The sequence below is a fragment of the Balaenoptera ricei genome, chromosome 5 (genome assembly GCF_028023285.1).
Source record: "Balaenoptera ricei isolate mBalRic1 chromosome 5, mBalRic1.hap2, whole genome shotgun sequence".
NCBI classification, from domain to species: domain Eukaryota; kingdom Metazoa; phylum Chordata; class Mammalia; order Artiodactyla; family Balaenopteridae; genus Balaenoptera; species Balaenoptera ricei.
In genome coordinates, this window is record NC_082643.1 from 50693261 (window position 1) to 50720621 (window position 27361).

General features: G+C 39.1%; 1 protein-coding gene across 2 annotated transcripts; it reads left to right on the top strand.

Moving 5' to 3' along the window:
- Window positions 1–727: 727 nt before the first annotated feature.
- Window positions 728–27361, top strand: CXCL9 (C-X-C motif chemokine ligand 9). 2 transcript variants are annotated; one of them, XM_059924028.1, is made up of 4 exons: window positions 728–798; window positions 24531–24657; window positions 25948–26032; window positions 27175–27361. In XM_059924028.1, exons 2-4 carry the CDS (start codon window positions 24542–24544, stop codon window positions 27277–27279), a joined length of 306 nt encoding a protein of 101 aa, XP_059780011.1. In that variant the 5' UTR covers window positions 728–798; window positions 24531–24541; the 3' UTR covers window positions 27280–27361. The 2 variants fall into 2 exon arrangements, with proteins under 2 accessions (XP_059780011.1, XP_059780010.1); XM_059924027.1 differs by lacking the exon at window positions 728–798 and adding an exon at window positions 23337–23423.

The window sequence follows — 27361 nt, forward strand, 5'->3', positions numbered from 1 at the left end:
TTCCTTGCTGCTTTCAGTAATTTTTCTTTGTCTTTAATTTTTGCCAATTTGATTACTATGTGTCTTGGTGTGTTTCTCCTTGGGTTTATCCTGTATGGGACTCTCTGCGCGTCCTGGACTTGGGTGGCTATTTCCTTTCCCATGTTAGGGAAGTTTTCGCCTATAATCTCTTCAAATATTTTCTTGGGTCCTTTCTCTCTGTCTTCCCCTTCTGGGACCCCTATAATGTGAATGTTGTTGGGTTTAATGTTGTCCCAGAGGTCTCTTAGGCTGTCTTCATTTCTTTTCATTCTCGTTTCTTTATTCTGTCCCGCCGCAGTGAATTCCACCATTCTGTCTTTCAAGTCACTTATCCATTCTTCTGCCTCAGTTATTCTGCTATTGATTCCTTCTAGTGTAGTTTTCATTTCAGTTATTGTATTGTTCCTGTCTGTTTGTTTGTTCTTTATTTCTTCTAGGTCTTTGTTAAACATTTCTTGCATCTTCTCGATCTTTGCCTCCATTCTCTTTCTGAGGTCCTGGATCATCTTCACTATCATTATTCTGAATTCTTTTTCTGAGGGCTGCCTATCTCCACTTCATTTAGTTGTTTTTCTGGGGTTTTATCTTGTTCATTCATCTGGTACATAGCCCTCTGCCTTTTCATCTTGTCTATCTTTCTGTGAGTGTGGTTTTTGTTCCACAGGCTGCAGGATTGTACTTCTTGCTTCTGCTCTCTGCCCTCATGAAAGCAAATGGAAAGCAGGAAAACTTCTTCTACGATGCCGTTGGCCAAAAAAGTGTTTCTTGTTTCTTAAGGTAGGATTGTATTGCTATAAACTTCCCTCTTAGAACTGCTTTTGCTGCATCCCATAGGTTTTGGGTCATCGTGTTTTCATTGTCATTTGTTTCTAGGTATTTTTTGATTTCCTCTTTGATTTCTTCAGTGATCTCTTGGTTATTATGTAGTGTATTGTTTAGCCTCCATGTATTTTTTACAGATTTTTTTCCTGCAATTGATATCTAGTCTCAGAGCGTTGTGGTCAGAAAAGATACTTGATATGATTTCAATTTTCTTAAATTTACCAAGGCTTGACTCGTGACATAAGATATGATCTATTCTGGAGAATGTTCCATGAGCACTTGAGAAGAAAGTGTATTCTGTTGTTTTTGGATGGAATGTCCTATAAATGTCAATTAAGTCCATCTTGTTTAATGTATCATTTAAAGCTTGTGTTTCCTTATTTATTTTCATTTTGGATGATCTGTCCATTGGTGAAAGTGCGGTGTTAAAGTCCCCTACTATGATTGTGTTACTGTCGATTTCCCCTTTTATGGCTGTTAGTATTTGCCTTATGTATTGAGGGGCTCCTATGTTGGATGCACAAATATTTACAATTGTTATATCTTCTTCTTGGATTGATCCCTTGATCATTATGTAGTGTCCTTCTTTGTCTCTTGTAATAGTCTTTATTTTAAAGTCTATTTTGTCTGATATGAGAATTGCTACTCCAGCTTTCTTTTGATTTCCATTTGCATGGAATATCTTTTTCCATCCCCTCACTTTCAGTCTATATGTGTCCCTAGGTCTGAAGTGGGTCTCTTGTAGACAGCATATATACGGGTCTTGTTTTTGTATCCATTCAGCCAGTCTGTGTCTTTTGGTGGGAGCATTTAATCCATTTACATTTAAGGTAATTATTGATATGTATGTTCCTATTACCACTGTTAATTGTTTTGGGTTTGTTATTGTAGGTCTTTTCCTTCTCTTGTGTTTCCTGCCTAGAGAAGTTCCTTTAGCATTTGTTGTAAAGCGGGTTTGGTGGTGCTGAATTCTCTTAGCTTTTGCTTGTCTGTAAAGATTTTAATTTCTCCAGCAAATCTGAATGAGATCCTTGCTAGGTAGAGTAATCTTGGTTGTAAGTTTTTCCCTTTCATCACTTTAAATATGTCCTGCCACTTCCTTCTGGCTTGCAGAGTTTCTGCTGAAAGATCAGCTGTTAACCTTATGGGGATTCCGTTGTGTGTTATTTGTTGTTTTTCCCTTGCTGCTTTTAATATTTTTTCTTTGTATTTAATTTTTGATAGTTTGATTAATATGTGTCTTGGCGTGTTTCTCCTTGGATTTATCCTGTATGGGACTCTCTGTGCTTCCTGGACTTGATTAACTATTTCCTTTCCCATATTAGGGAAGTTTTCAACTATAATCTCTTCAAATATTTTCTCAGTCCCTTTCTTTTTCTCTTCTTCTTCTGGGACCCCTATAATTCAAATGTTGGTGCGTTTAATGTTTTCCCAGAGGTCTCTGAGACTGTCCTCAATTCTTTTCATTCTTTTTTCTTTATTCTGCTCTGCAGTAGTTATTTCCACTATTTTATCTTCCAGGTCACTTATCCGTTCTTCTGCCTCAGTTATTCTGCTATTGATCCCTTCTAGAGAATTTTTAATTTCATTTATTGTGTTGTTCATCATTGTTTGTTTGCTCTTTATTTCTTCTAGGTCCTTGTTAAACATTTCTTGTATTTTCTCCATTCTATTTCCACAATTTTGGATCATCTTTACTATCATTATTCTGAATTCTTCTTCAGGTAGACTGCCTATTTCCTCTTCATTTGTTAGGTCTGGTGGGTTTTTACCTTGCTCCTTCATCTGCTGTTTCTTTGTCTTCTCATTTTGCTTAACTTACTGTGTTTGGGTCTCCTTTTCGCAGGCTGCAGGTTCGTAGTTCCCATTGTTTTTGGTGTCTGCCCCCAGTGGCTAAGGTTGGTTCAGTGGGTTGTGTAGGCTTCCTGGTGGAGGCGACTAGTGCCTGTGTTCTGTTGGATGAGGCTGGATCTTGTCTTTCTGGTGGGCAGGTCCACGTCTGGTGGTGGTTTTTGGGGTGTCTGTGACCTTATTATGATTTTAGGCAGCCTCTCTACTAATGGATGGGGTTGTGTTCCTGTCTTGCTAGTTGTTTGGCATAGGGTGTCCAGCACTGTAGCTTGCTGGTCGTTGAGTGGAGCTGGGTCTTGGCCTTGAGATGGAGACCTCTGGGAGATTTTCGCTGTTTGATATTACGTGGAGCTGGGAAGTCTCTAGTGGACCAATGCCCTGAACTTGGGTCTCCCACCTCAGAGGCACAGGCCTGACACCTGGCTGGAGCAACAAGAGCCTGTCCTCCACATGGCGCAGAATAAAAGGAAGGAAAGAAAGAAAGAAAGAAAGAAAGAAAAACATAATATAAAATAAAAAAGTTATTAAAATAAAAAACAAAAAATAATTATTAAAAAAGAATTTTAAGTAATTAAAAAGAAAGAAAGAAAGAAAGAAAGAAAGAAAGGAAGAGGAGAACAACCAAACCAAAACACAAATCCACCAATGATAACAAGCACTGAAAACTATACTAAAACAAAGAAACAAAACAAAACCAAAAAACGGACAGACAAAACCCTGGGACAAATGGTAAAAGCAAAACTATGCAGACAAAATCACACACAGAAGCATACACATACACACTCATAAAAAGAGAAAAAGAGAAATATATATATATATATATATATATATATATATATATATATTGTTGCTCCCAAAGTCCATCTCCTCAATTTGGGATGATTCGTTGTCTCTTCAGGTATTCCGCAGATGCAGGGTACATCAAGTTGTTTGTGGAGATTTAATCCGCTGCTCCTGAGGCTGCTGGGAGGAATTTCCCTTTCTCTTCTTTGTTCGCACAGCTCCTGGGGTTCAGCTTTGGATTTGGACCCGCCTCTGCGTGTAGGTCGCCTGAGGGCATCTGTTCTTCCCTCAGACAGGACAGGGTTAAAGGAGCAGCTGATTTGGGGGCTCTGGCTCACTCAGGCCAGGGGGAGGGAGGGGTACGGAGTTCGGGGCGAACCTGCAGCAGCAGAGGCCGGCATGACGGTGCATCAGCCTGAGGTGTGCCATGTGTTCTCCCGGGGAAGTTGTCCCTGGATCACGGGACCCTGGCAGTGGCGGGCTGCACAGGCTCCCGGGAGGGGAGGTGTGGATAGTGACCTGTGCTTGCACACAGGCTTCTTGGTGGCTGCAGCAGCCGTAGCGTCTCATGCCTGTCCCTGGGGTCCGCGCTGATAGCCGCGGCTCCCGCCCATCTCTGGAGCTCCTTTAAGCAGCGCTCTTAATCCCCTCTCCTCTCGCACCAGGAAACAAAGAGGCAAGAAAAAGTCTCTTGCCTCCTCGGCAGCTCCAGACTTTTTCCCGGACTCCCTCCCGGCTAGCCGTGGGGCACTAGCCCCCTTCAGGCTGTGTTCACGCAGCCAACCCCAGTCCTCTCCCTGGGATCCGACCGAAGCCTGAGCCTCAGCTCCCAGCCCCCCGCCCCTGCGGGTGAGCAGACAAGCCTCTCGGGCTGGTGAGTGCTGGTCGGCACCGATCCTCTGTGTGGGAATCTCTCCACTTTGCCCTCCGCATCCCTGTTGCTGTGCTCTCCTCTGTGGCTCCGAAGCTTACCCCCCACCACGTGCAGAAGAACATGTACTTTGGAATCATTATGATATACCATTTCATATCACCAGACTAGAAAAATTTTTTAAGTGGGGTAATAGCAAGTGTCAGGAAGGTATCTAGAAAATGAGATACCTCTACTTCTGATGAAAGAGAAAATAGCTATAACTACCTTGAAAACCCATCTGGTATTATCTTATACAATTTAACATGTGCACACTCTATGCCCTAGCAATTATACTACTATATAGACACCGCAGATAAATTCCTGTATAGGATATATATGCGAGAATGTTATAGCAACATTGTTTGTAGTAATAAAACTGTGGATATAAATCCAAATGTTCATAAATAGAATGGTAAGTAAATTAGGGTATTTTAATTCAATGGAATATTATACAGCATGGAAGTAAATGAAGTACAACTATATACAGCAACATGGATGAATTTCAAAAATAATTTTGCACAAAAGAAGCATGTCACAGAAAAGTGCATGCAGCATGATTCCATTTACTATAAAGTTTTAAAATAGGCAAAGTTAACATTGTACAAAGACCCTTGAACACACAAGTTTGAATTATGTGGGTCCACTTACGTGGGAATTTTTTTCAATACATACTATAGTACTACACGATCTGCAGTTGGCTGAATCCACAGATGTGGAACCACAGATATGGAGAGCTGACTGTAAAGTTATACATGGATTTTTGACTTAGGGGGAGAGGTCAGTACCCCAATCCCTACTTTGTTCAAGGGTCAAATGTTATTTAGCAGTAAAGACATATCTGATAAAAACAAAAAACAAAGAAATGATAAAGTTCAGGATGGTGATTATTTCAGGAGGTGAGAAGGAAATGCAATCAGGGAAGAGCACATAAGGGGCTTCTGGACTAAGGTAAAGTTCTATTTTTTACCTAGATAGTGGGTACATAAGAATTTGTTCTTTAATCTGTACCTACACACTTTAAATTTTTAAACACATGCTCTATTTTACATTAAAAAGGTAAAACAAACTAGCATAGAAACAAAAAACTCCAGAATGTTACCAACTGTGAGATGTCTTCATGTATGTCAAACAACTTTACCCAGCAAAAATGAAAGAATAAGAGAGCTGTCACTGGGGATGCGATGTGCAGCATGGTGACTATAGTTAATAATGCTGTACTGCACATTGGAAAGTTGCTCAGAGAGTAAATCTTAAAAGTTCTCATCACAAGGAAGAAAACTGTAACTATGTGACAGATGTTAACTAGACTTACTGTGGTGATCATTTCACAATATATACAAATACTGAATCATTAGGTTCTAAATCTGAAGCTAATATTATATGTCAATTATACCTCAATAGAGGAAACTGAAAAAATAAATAAATAAAAATCTAACATATAACAAAGGAATATAGTATATGACCATTACTATGAAAACCTTAACTGGATCATAGCAAAACTGAAGTGGCACAATTTCTCCTTCTTGCCCTCTCATTTTCTTTTTCTTCCTGACCCCATGAATCTATACAAAAGGTACCTCTCTTATTCTCAACTGGCTGTGAACTAATTTTCAGGAGGCATTAACGAATAGAGATTTATATTGCTGTCTGTTCAAAAGCAGGGCATTCATTTAACATACATTTCTTTATCCCCATTATATACCAGGTTAAAAGAAATTACTACACTGTGAGTTTATAATTTACTATTAATGACAAAGACAAAGGTAAATAAATTTGAACTGAAAAAACTCCATGGACTGAAAAACTTCCAAATGTACAAAGAAAGCAGAGAAAATCAGGGAAGCCTTTCCTAGGAAAGCGATGGCAATCTGGAATTTGAAAGACGCATATATATCTGATAGGTAGAAGGATAAAAGTGAATTCTAGTAGAGGAAAGAGCATGTACAAAGACACAGGTGTGAAACAGCATATTCAATCTGGAGGAATGTAAGCTTAAAGTTAGAGGTATGGATATTGTGGGAAATGACGTTGGAGAGACAGACAGGAATTAGATCATGAAAGCCTTTCTATTCTTAGTATGCCATCACCATCATTACTATTTATAAGCTATACACATATTATAAAACATACCCCCAAAAATGTACAATATTGCTAGACTATGCTGTAGTAACAAAGTTCTCAAAATATTAAAGATCTAACAAAATGAAAGTTTATTTCTTGCTCACTCAAAGTTCCATGCAGGTTGGCTGGGCCTCTATGCTAACTCAGGAATATAATCTCCCTCTATCTCAATCAAGGGTTGCCATGTCAGGAAGAGAAGGATGGAAGTGGCATACTGGCTCTTTAATACTATAGTCTACACTGCCTTGTCCAGAACAAGGTATTGCCTTACTTAATTGCCACGAGGGATATAAACTTGGAAGGGAAAGTGTACTTGTCTCTTCCACAAATAGCAAAAAAATTTTTAATGAGATTTTTAAAAATTATAAGCCAGAAAACAAGGCTCATGTAGAAATCTAGTTTAGAAAGAGAAGTCTAGGCAGATATTTTAAAAAATAAAAGTCTCTATTCCTAAGGAAGTTAGATAAGAGGTGAAGAAGAATGTCTTTTCTGAGCAAAAAGCTCTCTATGTTTGATGTACACAAATAAAATTTGATGTAACAGTGAACAAAATGGACATATCTACTGTATTACGGTCATGTTGTAAATCTCAGGGGGAGAACCTCTTTTTCTGGGGAAATAAATGGCCCACAGTGATCAATATGTTGCAACCTGATTTAGGAACATTGGCCTCTTACAAAGAAGGGGAAATGGGAAAGAGAAAAATGATTGTAATTTTATCTCTCAATTTTCTTTGTCAGAACATACATAGTTAATTCGCTGTCCCATATCTAGACGTTGATAACTGACTAACACTGTTCTTCCTCCATTCAGAGACTGGCTGAGAACCTCAATAGAGCAGTAAGAATACAGTACTTAACAAGTCATTAAGGCTTGTGTGGGCCTCTGTTTTCTCAAATAAAAGAGAAGTAGAAATAGAAATCTTCCAGATATGTTGCTAAGAGAAATAACTGTCAAGAGTTAATTTAGGGCTTCCCTGGTGGCGCAGTGGTTGAGAATCTGCCTGCCAATGCAGGGGACACGGGTTCGAGCCCTGGTCTGGGAAGATCCCACATGCCGCGGAGCGGCTGGGCCCATGAGCCACAATTACTGAGCTTGCGCGTCTGGAGCCTGTGCTCCGCAACAAGAGAGGCCGCGATAATGAGAGGCCCGTGCACCGTGACGAAGAGTGGCCCCCGCTTGCCACAACTAGAGAGAGCCCTCGCACAGAAACGAAGACCCAACATAGCCATAAATAAATAAATAAATAAATAAATAAATAAATAAATTTTTTTAAAAAAGAGTTAATTTAAATACTATTTCTATGTGATAGGATTATATATGATTTTATTTATTTTTGATTCTATTTTCTAAGTTTTCTATACAGAATACTTTTACTGTTTTTAATTAGAAGAAAAAAATTTAAGCAATTTTCAAAGACACTGAATTTTAAGTGTCAATCTTAAAGGTCTAGGATTTATGTTCTCAGTGACCTTCATAAAACTAATCATCACTGAAAAAAGATCTGAACTGAAAACAGTCATATAGATACCAGAACTTCTCCATGCTAGGCTAAAACGTAATGCCTTGTGTTAAAAATCACTGAACTATTAGTGAATGTATTTCAGGTCACCAGATAATAATGTGTTTGTCGTCAGTCTCCGTGCTTACCCTCTTGCCTGCTACAGTTTATTCACTATACAACAGTAATTGCAATATTTATAAAACATAAATAAGATTATGTTTCTCCCCTGGTTTTATCCTTCCAATAGAATTCCACCACACTTCACATGAAATCCAAAATCCATCATAGTCTGTAAGGCTCTGCATAAATCTCCCACCTCATTCCTACCACTCTCCACCCCCACCTTTCTACTCCCTCCACACTGGCCTCCTATTGCTTCTCAAGTACAGCAAACATATTCCCATCACTTCCAAAGTTCGTTTCTTTATTCCTTATCTCTGCTCAAATATCACCTTCTCAGAGGCTTTCCTCGCCAATCTATTGAAAATAGCACCACTTCTATCACTCTCTATCTCGTTACCCTCCTTTATAGCCTTTATCACTACAAGTAAATACAGTTGACCCTTGAACACTGCAGGAGTTAGGCATGCCGACCTCCCCCCAGGCAGACAAAAATCCAAGTATAATTTTCTAGTTGGCCCTCCAGTTCTGAGGTTCCTCTGTACCCGCAGTTCCACATCTCTGGTTTCAACCAACCACGGATCAGTGTAGTACTGTAGTATTTACTGAAAAAAAATCTGCTTATAAGTGGGCTCATGCAGTTCAAACCTATGTTGTTCAAGGGTCAACTGTATATATTTAATTATGTTTATTCTCTATCCCCACAAAGTTGTATAAGAGCAGGGACTATACCTGTCTAACTTACCACTGTATCCTTGGTATCTACAAGAGTACTGGACGCACAGTCATGCTCAGTAAATACTTGTTGACCAAATGAATAAATGAGTTACTGACATTTGCCACAGCTAGAATCCTTTGGAAATCAGTGTTCCCTCCAAGGACAGGACAACCTTCCAAAGACATCAGATAGTTGTTAAACCTTAGGAGAAAGTAAACTTGGAAATAAAAAGAAGCTTACTAGTTTTGTTGAATCATCAGATAGGCACAGAAGGAATGATGACCTTCTCCCATTAAAATATACAATATGTGTACTGGTAAACTGTTTACTAGATGACGAGAGGTCCCTATTGGGAATGGAATTAAGGTTTTAAGCAGGAGTTTATATAACTTTCAAAAATAAAAGTGCTTTAAAACTAAGTCTAATGCTTTAATAGCAGCAATAGCTATTAAGAGGAGGGGAAATCCATGCCCCTCAGGGTTTCACTCTGAGAGATACTTCTTTCAAAATAAAAAAAAAAACTTGTCTTATTTTCCTTGTGATACAGACAAGCATGTTATTTACATATTATGCAACATTTTCCCAGGACACTCAAATCTAATTGGAGCCAGAATAACATGGCCATCTCATTTCCTAGGCTCAGATGCAAGAGAGAAACTCCCTCAATTAACTTTAGAATGGGAAAAGAGGAGCAAAAAAGAAGGAGAAACTGAAAAAAGTTTAACATCAATCTGACCTTAAGGAGAGATAAAGAGTCTTTGCAATGCCATCATTCCCAGAACAGAACACTTTTACCTTGGTCTGTGTGATTTTCAGGGCTCAACAATTCCCTAAAATTATAAGCAAATTGTACAAACGTGCACATATCCGTAGCCTTTACCAGATTCTCATAGAACTCTGTAACCTCCAAATGGCTAAAAACCGTGAGTCTGTCCTAATTCATCACAGACCTTGAACAGACCATATCAGTTTGCAGAGCATTCACTTCAGGCCATAGGGACATCAATATACGCACGTCATGTCTGGGTAAAGTTACATGCAAATGACACTGGAAATCTTGGGCTAGCTTGGGGATTTATTTAAGAAACCTGAGCTGACTTCAAGAGCTGGGCCCTAAAGGAGATATTAATAGTCATTATTTCCAAGGTATTCCTAGAATTTCAAGACTATCTGAACTATTTTATTAACCATGATACCACCCTTTTTTTTTCCTTTTTTTTACTTCTAGAACCACTGAGGGTACAAACTTGCTCTGTTGTTAGAAATTAAAGACCTGGGACTTCCCTGGTGGCACAGTGGTTAAGAATCTGCCTGCCAATGCAGGCGACACAGGTTCGAGCCCTGGTCTGGGAAGATCCCACAGCCGTGGAGCAACTAAGCCTGTGCGCCACAACTACTGAGCCTGTGCTCTAGAGCCCACGAGCCACAACTACTGAGCCCGCGTGCCACAACTACTGAAGCCCATGCGCCTAGAGTCCATGCTGTGCAACAGGAGAAGCCACCACAATGAGCCCACGCACCACAACAAAGAGTAACCCCCGCTCACTACAACTAGAGAAAGCCTGTGTGCAGCAACAAAGACCCAATGCAGCCAAAAATAAATAAATAAAAATAAATAAATTTATTAAAAAGAAAAAGAGGAATCTCACTAAGTCTGGAATAAATTATTTAAAAAAAGGAATTAAAGACCTCCTTCAAATTATTATATGAGATGAAACGGAAAGATTCTTGGAGTATTCTCAATTCAATCAAATTCAACTTAGTGAATACTTACTATGCACCTACTACCTTCAAGATCCAATGAGGCAAACAAAGACATGGTACCTCAGCTTAAAATTATTATAATCTAGTGGAAACAAAGCACATATATAAAGAAAATGTCACCAGCAACCAAAGGTAGGAAGCACTAATATTTAGATAACTGGTATTTCAAGTAATGCTGATCAATAAAGAAATCTGTTATGTTGGAAGTGATAAACATCTTAGATATAGTTAGTAGAAACACAATGTATTAAATTCAAAGGAATATATAAATATCACTAAAACCCTACAGAGATACAAATTAACTTTTTTTAAGATAAAATTAAAGAATGCTTATATTCTTGCAATCATGTGAGATGAACAGAGATCAAAGTCACATTTTGACTAAATGGAACAGGGATAAAATTAAGACTAAATCATGAATGTGCCACTCTAAATTGCGTAGGTAATAGGACTTCTCGTCTTATTAATGGTGTTTTATTAAGAAAAGCTCACATAGTAATGAAGTCAACCATAAGCAGAGGCAGAACAATGTATGGTCTAGCTAGCTCCACCTTAATAGTGGTACTAGGGAGGCGTTTGAGAAGCTTCTGTACAATGAACAAGGATAGTCCTGTTAAAAGGTAAACTGAGGCACACACATTGATATTTTTCAAAAGTTTACTTGAGCAAACATTAATTCAAATCAGACAGTGCCAAACCAAAGGTGGTTAGAAACACTCCACTGACAGGAGCTAGGGGAAAGGTTTTTATAGAGAAGATGCAGAAACAAAGCAAGGAAATTATTTGATTGGCTATAACTTAAACAGTTGCCTTACTTGGGAAAGCCTAGTTGGTTGATTGTGATCAGTTGTCCTTAAGTTTCATTTTCTCAGATTCAAGTGCATTGACTGTGGTTTTGGTTTGCTTGTGTAGGCTACCAAGGCATTAGAGCCATCTCAATCTAATGGCCTCCTTGTTTAATTACTTAACAATTCATTTTTAAAAATTTGATTATAGTTATAAGAAATTTTATTAAGTATATATGCTAATGAATTTAGGTCTTGCAGAGCAATTATATCTCCTGATGACTAGTCAGTATAAATAAGTGAAATGCATGTGCCTCCACATTGTCTCATCCTTATTGATGCTCATCATTACTCAGAAGGAATACTAACAGAAGTAGGATAAAAGAGTCAACATTATAAAATCTAAAATAAGTGTAAGAGTTACTCAGGAAAAGGAGAGATGACCTAGGACTGTAGTGTGTTCAGGGAAGATGTGACGAAGAAAACAGATTTTTGAAGTAGTTGTCTACTAAAGTAATTGAACTATAAGTGAAATTGTTATTGGGGAGCGTGTAGAAGTTCACCTTGGCCAGGAAGCAAAAATCACAGAATTAGCACTGTAGACAAGACACCATCCATATACACACAAAGACCTCTGTAAATAGCTCAACATACCTCTGGGACTAAGTAAAACAATTATTTAGCTTGGAGGGAAAGAATGGATTGAGATAGAAAATACTAGTAACATTAAAATCCCAAGTCACAGATCATTAGATACTGAAGTATCTCATATGTGTTTTGGAACATAAAAACAAAACCCAATTAAATTGGAATTACACATTTTGGGGGAAACAGAAGTATGAGTAATAACATGATGTATACATCTAGCTAATCACTCAAAATAAAAATTCATAAAGTAACAAATGAATTTTCACAAATTACACATGAGTAACCACAAAGCCTAACTAACGAATACCACAAATACCGAAGAAGAAAAGTAAGATAGAATATATTCACAATGGCAGACACTATAACATGAGTTGAAATGTTAGAGCACAATTTTCAACTGGGAGCACTACCATCATTCCTACCAGAAGTACATTTGAATCTTGGAGTGAGCAGCAAATATAGTTTGAAATATCCAACTTTGTAATTTTTAAAAATTCATTTATTTTATTTATTGATTTTTGGCTACGTTGGGTCTTCGTTGCTGTGCACAGGCTTTCTCTAGTTGTGGCGAGCGGCGGCTACTCTTCATTGCGGTGTGCGGGCTTCTCATAGCAGTGGCTTCTCTTGTTGCAGAGCATGGGTTCTAGGCGTGCAGGCTTCAGTAGTTGTGGCTCGTGGGCTCTAGAGCACAGGCTCAGTAGTTGTGGCGCACAGGCTTAGTTGCTCCACGGCATGTGAGATCTTCCCAGACCAGGGCTTGAACCCGTGTCCCCTGCATTGGCAGGCAGATTCTTAACCACTGCGCCACCAGGGAAGCCCCCAACTTTGTAATTTGAAAACCAAAACAGTAACAATTATTATTTTTATAATAAAAACTACAAAAAAAATAAACTTTATATAATCCTCTTAGCTGATAGGAATTCTCAGAAGATAGAATAAAAAAGTTTTTAGAGTAAGCCTTAGTATAAACGCTATATGTTAACATTTGCTTGCTATGAACATAATAGGCAATTTTTGTTTCAAGGGAAGTATATATGTTTTATTTTAAAATCAAGTTTGATTTTTGTGGTACTATAGTACAATACAAAAGGGGCTCTTAGTTCCCAAAAACTAACTTCTGTTGCATCTGCTATTTCCTCTATTTCAAGACTTGCAGATCCTCTTGACTCTGCAAGGTGTAAACCAAGAACATTTTCAAAATTACACCATTTAGACTCTGACTTCAGGTACCAACAACCGGTGGGATCAGAAGGGGATAGTTATTAGGCTGTGGGCACTGACATGTAAAAGAAATGAACAAATATTTACTTATTTCCAGCATAAATTAAGTATATATTGCAAAGAATGAAATCTAACCTTATTTTGAGAAAAGAAATCCAAAATTAATATCTGGAATTCAACTTTGATTCAGGTCTCAAAGATAACTTCCTGAAATTTACTTTGAATAAAATTTACCTTAACATGCATGAGCAGGCTTTGTGTGTCATTCTACTTCTCTTGACCTATGTTTATAGAGATATGTCAGGTCACTGGCTGACTACGAGATAATGACAGAAATTTCAGTGACCACACATAACAAGGAATACCCACTTTGCAAAAATATTTGGAAGGTAACTAATGGATGGTTCCAGCCATCAACAAGCAAAATCAACAATTCCTGAGGAGTGGGAGAATTAGATTTCTGGAGTCCCTATGTTATAATATTCAGAATGTCTAGTTTTCAACAACAAGCAAATCATAAAGCATACAAAGAAATGGGAAAATACAGTCCATTCACAAAGAAAGAATAAACTGACAGTAAACCATTCCTGAGGAAACCCAGATATTCACTGGACTTACTAGACAAAGATGTTAAATCAACCATCTTAAATATGCTCAAAGAGCTAAAGGAAACCATGCACAAAGAATAAAAGGAAACTGGGAAAAATGATGTGTGAAAAAAATGAGACTATCAATAAAGATATAGGAACACAAAAAGGAGACAAATATAAATTCTGGAGCTGAAAAGTAAAAAACGGAAACGGAAAATTCACTAGAGAGATTTATTCTCAGTTTTGAGCCAGCAGAAGAAAGAATCAACAAATCTGAAAATAGGGCAATTGAAATTACAGAGTCTGAGGAGCAGAAAAAAAAAAAATTAAGAAAAAAGCACAGAGCCTAAGGGACCTATGGGATACCATCAGATAAAGTAATATGCTCATAACACAAGTCCCAGAAGGAGAAAAGAAAGAGAGAAAGGGATAGAAAGAATATTTACAGAAATAATGACCAAAAACTTCCCAGATCTGATGGAACACATGGATCTACACATCCAAGAAGGTCGGTGAACTTCAAGCAGGATAAACTCAAAGAGATAGATAATAATCAAATAGTCAAGATTCAGAGACAAAAAGAAAACCCTGGAAGCACTGAGAGAGAAGTGACTCGTCATATACAAAGGCTCTTAATAAGAATAACAGTGAACTTCTCATCAGAAACCATAGAGACCAGAAGGCAGTGAGACGACATATTTTAAATGCTGAAAGAAAAAAAACATTCTGTCAATCAAGAATAAAGGAGGGGGCTTCCCTGGTGGCACAGTGGTTGAGAATCTGCCTGCCAATGCAGGGGACACGGGTTCGAGCCCTGGTCTGGGAAGATCCCACATGCCGCGGAGCAACTAGGCCTGTGAGCCACAATTGCTGAGCCTGCGCATTTGGAGCCTGTGCTCCGCAACAAGAGAGGCCGCGATAGTGAGAGGCCCGCGCACCACGATGAAGAGTGGCCCCCACTTGCCGCAACTAGAGAAAGCCCTCGCACAGAAACGAAGACCCAACACAGCCATAAATAAATAAAAATAAATAATAAATAAATAAAAATTAAAAAAAAAAAAGAATAAAGGAGAGGGACTTCCCTGGTGGTGCAGTGGTTAAGAATTCTTCTGCCAATGCAGAGGACACGGGTTCGATCCCTGGTCTGGGACGATCACACATGCCGCGGAGCAGCTAAGGTGGTGCGCCACAACTACTGAGCCTACACTCTAGAGCCTGCACGCCACAACTACTGAGCCCACTCACTGCAACTACTGAGCCCGCATGCCGCAACTACTGAAGCCCACGTGCCTAGAGCCCATGCTCCGCAACGAGAGAAGCCACTGCAATGAGAAGGCTGCGCACCAAAACGAAGAATAGCGCCCTCTCGCTGCAACTAGAGGAAGCCCGCGTGCAGCAACGAAGACCCAATGCAGCCAAAAATAAATAAATTTTAAAAATTAAAAAAGAAAAGGAATGAAGGAGAAATAAAGACATTTCCAGATAAAAGAAGCTAAGGGATTTCATTACCATTAGACTTGACCTACAAGAAATGCTAAAGGGAGTCCTTCAGACTAAAATGAAAGGACACTAGACAATAAATTGAAACAGTATGAAAAAATAGAGAACACTGGTAAAGGTAACTACATAGTGAAGAAGAAAGAGGAGGAAGAAAGGATGGAGGGAGAAGGAGGTGAAGCTGCCACCACCTAAGCTATATTGCTGGAGAGGCAAGCCACATGGAGGAGTCTTCAGGGGCCATTTAATAGCCTGGGCTATACTGCTGAAGAAAGAGGTTACGTGGAGAAGGCTTGTGATGCCATTTTGGGCATCCAGTCCAGTAAAGCCTTCAGATGACTCTAGCCCCAGTCACTATCTGATTGTAACAGAGAAAAACCACTGTTTAACAAACTTCGGTGGGAGAGTTAGATATTAATTTGCAGATCAAGTAACTTAAGTCCACACTTTATATCAGGCAATAATTCATAGTTTGAAACAATCAACTATGGACTATCTATATTTTATAGAAATAAACAGACGTCAGTATTTTATAAAAATGGAAAACTTCTAAACCATTAAAAGCAAAAAACTAAGATAAAAAGAAAACAATGAGCCTGATATGAAATATATGTGAGAATGTAGGGTCAATGAAACTCTCAGGGGCTTCCCTGGTGGCGCAGTGGTTGAGAATCTGCCTGCTAATGCAGGGGACACGGGTTCGAGCCCTGGTCTGGGAAGATCCCACATGCCGCGGAGCGACTGGGCCCGTGAGCCACAATTACTGAGCCTGCGCGTCTGGAGCCTGTGCTCCGCAACAAGAGAGGCCACGATGGTAAGAGGCCCGCGCACCGCAATGAAGCGTGGCCCCTGCTTGCTGCAACTAGAGGAAGCCCTCACACAGAAACGAAGACCCAACACAGCCATAAATAAATTAAAACTCTCATTCACTGCTGGTAGAAGGATAAATGGTACAACTTCTTAAACTGAATACATACACACTCTATGAACCAGCAATTCTATTCCTAGTGATACAATCAAAATGTCCATCAACTGGATATATACTTTACGGTGAGTCATACAACAGAATACTATAAGAGCAATTGAACAAACCACTCCTGCACACATGACATGGATAAATCCCACAAATATAATATTTAGAGAAAGGAATGAGACACTAAATAGGACATACTGTATAATGCCATTTATATAGTTCAAAATGACAAAACTCACCTATGGTACGAGTTACCTTTGGGGAAGAAGTGAAGGGTACTGTCATGCCACTGACACTTGGTTAAAATTCACTGAGCCATACTGCTGCACTCTTCTATACATATACATTTTTTTCCCTGTATATAGGTTGTATTATTTAGCTAGAGCTGTGTACCAAATACCACAGACTGAGTGGCTCAAGCAACAGAAATTTACTTTCTCATAATTCTGGAGACCGGAAGCCCAAGATCAAGGAGTCAGCAGGGTTGGTTTCTTCTGAAACCTCTCTCCTTTGCTTGCTGATGGCCATCTCCTCCCTGTGTCTTCACATGGACTTCTCTGTACATCTTTGTGTCCTAATCTCTTCTTATAAGGACACCAGTCACAATGGATTAGGGACCATCCTAATGACCTCATTTTAACTTAACTACCTCTTTAAAAATCCTATCTCTAAGTAAAGTCACATTCTGAGGTACTGGCAGTTAGAACTTCAACATATGAATTTGGGGCGACACGATTCAGCCCATATAACGTGTTATACTTCAAAAAATTGTGTAAGAAACATGCAAGAAATGAAGGCAACAAAAATGAAAAAGCAGGTATTTTAACTGAAAATGGATTAAATCTTCCTATTCAAAATCTGTAAAGAAATGACATGTATTTATAAAGTCAACACCCTGACTCCACTTGACAAGTCATCCTGAAAAGGTTGAAGATGGAGATATTAAGCCAACACAAACTAAAATGTCAATAAGTTTAAAAACTGAAATAAGCACTGATCTCAGGCATCCAGTTTCACATATTAAATGAACGAAAGTAAATACAAATGACAAGAGAACTGGGAAACTGGTACATCTATATACTGATGAAGGCATTACAAAATTAGTCCAATCTTTCTGACAAGCGAACTGTTAAAATGTTACAAAAGAGATAAAAATGTTTTTAACCTCTGTCTCTAAACTTCCAAAGAAGGAAAATATCCCAAGAAAGTAAAATCTCTGAAAAAATAAGAGTACTTGCTGTACTACTGAACCAAGGGAAAAAACTACAATGCCCAGCACTGAGAAAAAACAGACTACAAATACCAAGAACCATTTTTAAAATGTATAAACTACATAGATACCAGGAAACGTTTATGTAAAATAAGATAAATTAAATGATATTGTTTAGTGACAAGAGTCAGATTAGATATAGGTGTATATGCGTGTGTATGTGTTTGTGAATGTTCTCATGTCACTCCCTTGGGTAAAATCCTTCAATGTCTCCTCACCACACAGGGATTTACAAGGCCCTTCATCCTCTGGATCCTGCTACATTTCTAGCCTCATTTCTCACCACTCCCCCATTATCACTCTACCCTTCGCCCTTACCAAAGTTCTTGCAGTTTCTGCAGTTTCTAAAACTTAGCACACTTTTTCATGCCTCCTGCTCAGAATGCTTCCCTGCCGACCACCTTCCCCTAGTAACTAATTCCAACCAAATCTCCTTCCAGACCTAATTCAAACAACTGTGTTTGAGGCCATGAGCCAAAGTTGTGACCTTCCCTGCACCTCCAATCATTGTGTACCATCCTTTATCATACCACTTCTTCTACAGTAATTGCTAATTTACATGCTGCTCTCTTTCACTCAACTGTGAGCTCTTTGAGGGCAGAGACTGATTATTGTTCATATTTGTGTCCTAGAACGATCATAATAAAAGCTTGATGAATGAAATAATGATAAACAGTAAATGGAGGGTTTCAAGAACATGGATTTTTTTTTCTTGTAAAATTACTTAAAGTTACTTAGATAAGCAATCTGAATGTAAATCGCTTTAATATGGATATGTTAAACAAAAATATTTTCTTCCTTTTCAGGATAACTTCTTTTCAAGTTAGGCAGCAGCTTCTTAATAACTATGGTTACATTTTATCAGACTATAAGCTGACTTGCCAAAAGTCATAGAGCAAAAATGTGTTACTGCCAGCATTCAGCTGCAGCTGTCCTTTAAATGATGTTCTGACATTCGTTCTCAGGACAGTTTCTTCACATATTTAATCCACTCCATAAACTTTAGATAAAAAATTATAAACCAGGAGGCCAGATATTAAGATCAGTAAAGGAAGAACTTGCTCCTTTCTCTTCGTTACCTGAGACACAGACAGGACATGAACCCCATTCCACTCCTCACCCCCCTCCAGCTAGGATGTGCTTCGAGGCAACTTCCCGTACTGTAATATTTTGGAAGGAAGGAATGACTCCCTGCATGGGGAGAAAAGAGCAAAGAAGAAAAATCAGAATGCTAAGCAGGGGCTTCCGAGGCTTTCAAGAAATAAAGTCTTTTCAAGTCAGCATCCTTTAACACTAGCAATAGCTGCTGAGAGGAGGGGAAGTCCACACGGCAAGAAATTCAAACAGGCCTGGGGGTTTCACTATGAGAGAAACTGACTTCCCCTTTCAAAGTAAAAGGGAAGACTCAGATTTTCGAGGCAGCAAGGTCACTGCTGTGTATATAATTAAACAGACAGCACTGGCCCCATAACCAAACAGAAGGAAGAGGGAGGCGGGCGAGCGCATGTGAAAATAGAACCCTGCTCTGCCTGGGAGGGTGACATCAGCATTTAGTGCCTCGGGGACAGGAGGCAAATGAGGTTAAAACTCCATCCAACGGGAAACTGGCAATTATCTGTTAGTTTCGACGGGTCTTCTAATCCTTGGCTTCGTTCCCAGGGCTGTGAGAACTGCCCGCAGTGTCCTCTCCCCAGGTTTCTGTTTCCCCTAAATGCCCCATCTAGTCATAAACGCCCCTTCGGTGGGGTTTTCAGTCGTAAACGTGTTTTCTCTCAGCCTTGTCTGGACAATTTCCAATAGGAGGCCTGGGAAACAAGCGAGGAACGCGCCTCATCTGAGGGCGGCGGCCCCAGCCTTCAGGCCCAAGGGCCAAACCTGCTCCACGCCCCGGCCCCGCATGAGGAGCAGCCCGACCACTCGCCGGGGCCTCCGTCCTGCTGGCAACCGGAGAAAGTTCTCCACCTCCAGCTAAAAAAAAATAAGACTGGACCTCGAGTGACGCCTAACTGACCCCGGCACCTCCTCCTCTCGTTCGGTAGACTTCTGTCCCAGTCACCGCGACCCAAGGCCGAACGACCCTCCTAGACCTGGCCCGGCGGCCTCCGCCCCAATGACCGGGCCCCTCCGAGGCCAACAGTCCCGCCGGCCTCAGCCCAAGCCCCGCGTGGAAGCTGCAAACCGGACCCCGCTCCCGGCGTCCTTCGGGGAAGCGCCACCCCCTCGCGTTGGGAGGTGAGGGTCGAGGGGACACGCAGGAGGCAGAGGGGAGAGATCCCGAGGCGCACAGCCACTACCTTTCTTTCTCGACGTGCTTCACGGTGGGAGCAGCGCAGGTAGCGGAAACACCAGCAGGGCCACCAGCGGAGCAAGATGCTCCAGCTGCGACGGCAGCTTCCCCACTGAAGGTTCTGTCAGCTGACTGGCTGGGCATGCGCCGTGTGGTCACACCTGCTGAGCCCAGAAGCGCCTCGCAAGCGCAGTGCGGAGCCAGGGGGGGCGGGGCCTCGGTTCCCTCGCTGGTTCCCTCAATGGTGCGCACGTGTTAACAGTGCGCCTGCTGAGTGCCAGGCCCTGTGCTCGGCACTGCGCGCCGGCATGGACCCTCACAAGCCTTCCTTGTCCTAGTGGTGGAAGGAGATGTTCACCATAAGATAGCGGATAACGTAACATCGCCTTGCATGTCCTTTGAATGAGGAGAGGCGCATAGTGCCATGAAATCACATGGTGGGGGACCTGACCAAGTCTGGGGATCAGGGAAGTCTCCCCAGGGGACATGCTAACCTGGACATCTAAGGTGGGTAAATTACTAAGCAGTAGGATAGGGAGGCAGATTAGGCACAGTATTCCAGGCAGGGAACAGCATGAGCAAAAAGAATGTGATGGAAAGGAGCATTGCCCCTCTGAGGAACTGAAGGAGGAAAAGCAGAGTTGTTGGAGCAGAGAGTTATGCAAGAAGAGGCTTGAAAGGTGGGCAAGGGCAGACCATTCTAGGCCTTGTTCTTTATCCTAAGAAGGTTCCATCTAACTTTCTTTGCTAGAAAAAATGGTCACTAGCAGCTCTATGGTGTTTTGCAGTTGAAATTCCTTGTTACCATTAATTTCACCAACCTGTGAGGTTAGTAATAGTTTTCTCAGCTGAGGGAACTGAGGCTCATAGAAGTTAAGTATTTAGCACACAGATGTTAAGTAGCAAGGCTGGGACCTGAACCCAGCTCCACCCTACCCATGGTCACAGTCATTACCAAAAATTAAACATAACCAAATGAATAAGCTGTGTCAAAGATCACCACAAGTTTTCTTCAAAAAGAATTCTTAATATTGTATTTAAGCATAATAATCCATCTAGAAACCAGTCCAAAAATGTGCATTGTGTAAGAGAAAATGCTAGTATCTTTTCCCCTCCTACTCTACAGCGTGCACTCTCAATGCGGGGGAGGAAGGATTGCCCTCAAGGGGACAGAAAATTGGTTCCTTGGGGGGCTAAAAAATCTTAGATATTACAATCTTAGATATTACAATATTATGGTCCACCAAAGTTCAACCCTACCCAACAAAATTTTATTTCTTAATATTTAATTTTTCTCTTTAGGAAGAAATTAAATTAAATTTAGATTTATGTTAATTTAAATTTGATCTAATTTATCTCAGGAGAAGCAATTATGAAAAAACAGGTTGAGAAACACTGTTCTACAGTAATGGAACCCTCAAATTTTAGTGGATCAACCAGAATAAAGATCACACTTCTTAACTTTCCCTGCAGCTAGTTGTGGCCATGTGAATAAATTATTGTCCAGGGTATGGACAAGTGATAAGTGAAGAAATGAGAGGCATGCCCTTTTCTGCCTTCCCACCAACCTGTACTTTGAAAGTGGACATGGTGGCAAGCCCCCCGTTGGCCACGTGCATGAGGGCAGCAATGTAGAGACGGTGATAAAGCAACAAGATAGAAGGAGCCCGGGAGACCTCATGGAGACCTCAGAACCACCGTACAAGCCCTAGTCCACCTGCCTCTGTTCGGGGAAACACACTTTCATCTAGTTAGCCACTATTAATTTGGATTTTCATTACATGCAACTGATCCCTTACTCCTATTTTATTTTATTGTGGTAAAAAACATGTAACATCAAATTTACCATCTGAACCGTTTCTAAATATACAGTTCAGTAGTGTTAAGTATATTCACATTGTTGTACAACAGATCTCTAGAACTTTTTCATCTTGCAACACTGAAACCCTAAGCCCACTAAAGATTAATTTCATCTCACCCTTTCCCCCAGCCCTTGACACCCACCTTTCTACTTTCTGTTTCTAAGATTTGACTTTAGATACTTCCTATAACTATTTGTTCTTTTGTGACTGGTTTATTTCGCTGAACATAATATTCTCAAGGTTCATCCATGTTGCAGCATGTGACAAGATTTCCTTCTTTTTTAAGGCTGCATAATATTACATTGCATGTATATACGACGTTTTCTTTATCCATTCATCTGTCAATGGACATTTGGGTTGCGTCATTTCTTAGCTATTGAGAATAATGCTGCGATGAACATGGGTGTGCAAATATCTCTTTGAGATCCTGCTTTGAATTCTTTTGAACATATTCCCAGAAGTGGGATTGTTGGATCATATGGTAATTCTGTTTTTAATTTTTGAGAACCCTCTAATTTTTTAAGGAACCTCTATATTGTTTTCCATAATGGCTGCATCATTTTACATTCCCACCAACAGTGCACAAGGGTTCCAACTTTTCCACATCCTCGCCAACACTTGTTATTTTCTGTTTTTTTGAAATTGGCATCCTGGTGTGTATGAGGTGATAACTCACTGTGGTTTTGATTTGCATTTCCATAACAATTAATGATGTTGAACTTTTTTCATGTGCTTATTGCCCATTTGTATATCTTCTTTAGAGGAATGTGTATTCGAGTCTGCCCATTTTTTAATCAGGTTATTTGGATTTTATTGTTGTAGAAGTTCCATATAATATTAACTCCTTATCAGATATATGTTTTGCAATTATTTGCTCCCATTCCATAGGTTGCTTTTTCACTCTGTTGATGGTTTTCTTTGATACACAGAAGTTTTTAAGTTTGATGTAGTACCAATTGTCTATTTTCAACTGATCCATTATTCTACCTATTTAAAAAAATAATAATCTGTAGCAGCAATGACATAAAAATCAAAAAGAGCCTACCACAGTAGAAAATGACCTAGTCCCTGAATTAATTAAGATGCCTTTTAATGTATTTTGATTGTTTAAGATTGTTGGGTAAGCAATATAAGAAAAAATAAATGTGGCCATATATTATACATAAAGATATTCTACAAATAGTAAGAAAATTTGAAGAGTGTTTTGCTTATCTGGACTTTAATATTTCCCATCTGGAAACCACATCTCCAGCCCTTCTTGTATGATGTTATTATATTCATTATATAACTTATTCTTCATCCAGGTGAGCAGCTGTGAGTGTGCTAAAGGCTGCCAGTGATGATGGTTTCACATCTCTTATGATAAACTATCCATTTATGTGAAATGGAAAGATATAAAGCATGCAGAAATTCCCTTGGATCAGAGAGTAGGGATTCCCCCAGCACAATTAAGTTTGTGGTCAGATTAGCTGGATCAGCTAAGACAACCAGCCAATCAGATTTTAGGAGGGAAACAGATTTCCTAAATAAATATGATTTCCAAGAGCATGTTCTCTAAAGAATTTCTCAGGCTTAAAATCTAATACAGGAGTGACTCCATTCTACCACTATGAGGAAAAGTGGTGTTCCTCTCCTTTTGGGTATCATCTTCCTGACTCTGATTGGAGTTCAAGGTAAGGAATTCTGAGTTATATTGGGTTAGTAAAGTCAGAGATGTGAACTGCTATAAAAGTCTCTTGATTTGCCAGTAAAGGTAACTGCTTTGTGTGCATCAGAAAGTGATGTGAGTCAGTTGTGGTCAATTATCCAAAGTTCATATCCTGAACCTGCCAAGTCAAATACAAGTCTTCTCAGTCCACGTGTGTGAATTCCTGGCACAGAGTAAGTGTTCAATAAATGTTTGTTGAACTGGGTGATAATGAGATGGAAGACTTTGTCTCCTAAATTATTTTTGTCACCCTGACAGTGTTTCTTGATAAGTATGTCTGTGGTTAACCAATTAAGTATCCAATAATCAGAGAGGTTGTCCCTAATCTGTTTACTAACTACCTTTATTTGAGGCAAATTAATGAACTTTTCTAGACTTCAGTTTCCTCAGCTGTAAAATGGAGATTTTATAGTTATGCTTTTTCTACCTACTACACAATGTATGGCATATAGGAAGTACTGAGTAAATGTATGTTGAATAAATGAAAAAATTAAGGAATGAAGATAGTGTATTTTAAAGAATTTTCAAAAGTTTAAAGCACTACTGAAAACCAAGGCAGTGGGAAAGATCAGGATGGTGGTGGTAATTAGTTATTGTAAGTGAAACTTTTTGTTGAAACGAGTACCAACTCCATTTCACTAAGGTCAGATAAAAAAATGGCTTTGGGAGTTGCTTGAGATACTATGGTCTGCAGAGCACACATGAATTAGATATCTGTGTATCTGACCTGTGATAGACATTTATTGAATATTATAAAAATCCCTTTTCCTAAGGTTGTAAAATATGGTAGTTAAGAGTAATGCCTTTGGACCCAAAGAAACCTGAGCTGAGACCCTGCACTTGTCCCCTAAAAGCTGAAAGGCTTTGTCTTTTTTACTTAACTTCTCTGAACCTTGGATTCTTTATCTATAAAACGGAGATAACACCTACTCAAAATCTCGTGGTAATGATTAACAGACACTCAGTAAATGACAGTAGTAATCATGACTAAGTCAAATGTATCATTTGGGTGGATCGCCTAAATTGCGACATTGCTCTAAATCGATGTTTTCTGCCTCTCTTTTTCCCTTAGGAACTCCAACAATGAGGAATGGACGCTGTTCCTGCATCAACACCAGCCAAGGGACGATCCATTCAAAATCCTTAAAGGACCTTAAACAATTTGCCCCAAGCCCTTCTTGTGAGAAAACTGAAATCATGTAAGTAAAAAAACTCATCCAACACATATGCTCCAGCAATAAGTTTAGTGTGAGTATTACCCTCAGAATACTTGCCCATTCAGACCCTTAAAATGCAGATAGTTGCCCCTCCATAAATCCGGTCTACTTCTTCCTTTTCTTCTAAAAAAACAAGCAATTTCTGGTAGAGATTAGGAACCAAAGATGACATGTTTATTGTAGAAAATGTTTAATGTAAATGACCCAAAAGAAGAAATTAAAAATCATCTATAATCCTACCATTTAGAGATAGGTAGTGTTAATCTGTCTGCCTATAGTCTTCCAAATCTCCCTCATTGGCTTTGTGTGTACATATATAGACACTATATATATATATATATATATATATACACACACACACACAATATATGTACACAGAAATAAAATCATATACTACATACTGTTTTGTAATCTGCTTTTACATTAACACTATATAATGAACATTTCCTCATGTCAGTAAACCTTCTGTAATAACATCATTTTTTCCTAATAATGTCAATTTTAATGGCCAAATTTTATTCTATCATGTGGACGTACCATAATCTATATGACCAATGCCTAAATGTAGGTTATTTCCATTTTTTTTGCTATTGAAAACAAACTGCTATTGTAGCAATATTGTATCTTTAATTCTTTCCTATTAGTAATACCTTTCTAGAGATTAGAATTGCTAGATTAAAGGATATGCCTATTGTAAGTTTTTTGAAACCTAAATCAAGGATGATGTATAGAATGACTACTCTTATTCTTAGATTAGACAGAAATTGAAGAAAAAAGTCTTTAAATTGCTCCTGGAGAGTCTGATGTAATTTTAAAAATTCAACCAGTCTGTTAATCTTGTCTTAGGAAAACACTTTAATTGTGTTTTAAGTTGTTTCACTAGAAAATTTAGCAAAATTCATGCTCATTTTAATTGTTTTGGGGGAAAAGAAAGTAGATATATTGGCAAATTTTCTATTTTATATTTTCACTTAAACATAAATAGCTTTTTCCAGCATAACAGAACCAATATTATCTTTAGATTTAAGTTTCTCCTATTGCATATACCTGTTGGATTTTTTTAACTTAGAGTTATGTGCTATCCTAGAAATGTATCTAAGTCCCCTCAGTCACTTAAAAAATGAAAAGGCAGGAAAAAGACTGGAAGTCTCAGATGCTTATAGTGGTGACACAAATACATTTTTAATTGGGGAATTGAATTCTGTGGATAAGATGAAGCATTTAAATTATTAAAAGTAAAAAAAAAAAATCTTGTTGCTATTTCTTTTCTAGTGCTACAATGAAGAATGGGGATCAAACCTGTCTAAACCCAGATTCAACAGATGTGATAGAATTGATTAAAGAGTGGGAGAAACAGGTTAGTGAAAAAAAGGAACAAAATTTTCTTTCTTTTAGAAATTAACTTTAGAAGACAAAGAATTATGTAGTTCCTTTAAGGATACATTCTTCATTCATGTTATTGTGCTCCTATTTTTTTCATAGAATGATGTCATCACCTTGAGGTGTAATTGTAGTCCTGCTTACAGTATCACTTGTCTATGTCTCCCACTAGAATGTGTGTTCCATAAGGGTAGGGAGCTTGTCTTTCTTATCCAATACAATAAATGTGTATTGAATGGTAGACAGTGAGGAAGAACTACCACATGGCACAACCAAAAAAAAAGGTAATAAGATAAATTCCCTTCCTGCTGTAGCAAATTTGCTAACAATTAATTATAGTACAATGTGAAAAATATAAAATAAATGTATGTTCAAGAATCTTGAAGATAATAGAAGAAGGAGTAATTAACTTTGCCAGAGGTGAGGAGACAGGAAGAAACGGTTGAGGAAGACTTTTTATATCAGGTGACATTTGGTTTGGGTCTTGAAGGATAAGTAGTTCACCAGGAGGGTAAGGACAGCATGAAAAAAAAAAAAGACTAGAATCACGAGAGAGCTCACTGTGCTCCGGGAACCTCGGGTAATGTGGCTGGAGTTTGTGTGAAGGGAGTGAAGGGATTGAGATAGAAAAGTAGACCAGGAAAGGGGGAAGAATCCTGCATGATGTGCTAAGGAGTTAAGTTAGAAGAGGGCCATAGAATATGTAGTTGGGCGCTTGGTTCTGGACTCTGACAGACTAGCAGTTCTGCCACATACCAGCTGTGCAACTTTGGGCAAGTCACCCACTCCGAGCCTCAGTCTCCTCATCTGTAAACATTGGATGATAATAGTACCAACCTCAGAAAACTATAGTTGGGACAGGTGGGTCATAGCAAGATTGGAGTGGGGGTAGTAATGAGCCCAGAAAATGGACAAAAGAGAAGCAGTCAGAAGGCTACTGCCTCCTCATCAAAGTGAGTGAAATAGAAACAAAAAGAGCCCCTCTGAGACTGAAGCAACTTTAAACTGGTTCTGAGGATAAAGAAAGACCACGGTCTGGAGAGTCCAAATATAATATAAGGAAGGAAAAATGGTAAGCTAGAGAAACATTCCCCCTTTTTTTTTTCTGTCTCCTCACAGGTCAACCAAAAGAAAAAGCAAAAGAAAGGGAAAAAATATAAAAAAAACAAGAAAGTCCCAAAAGTTAAAAAACCTCTACATCCTCCTCAAAAGAAGACTACATGAGCTACCATTTTACCAACAAATGTTTTGTGTTAAAAAGGTTCTTTTCAACTATACTGAAATAATTCCAGAAAGGGATGGCATC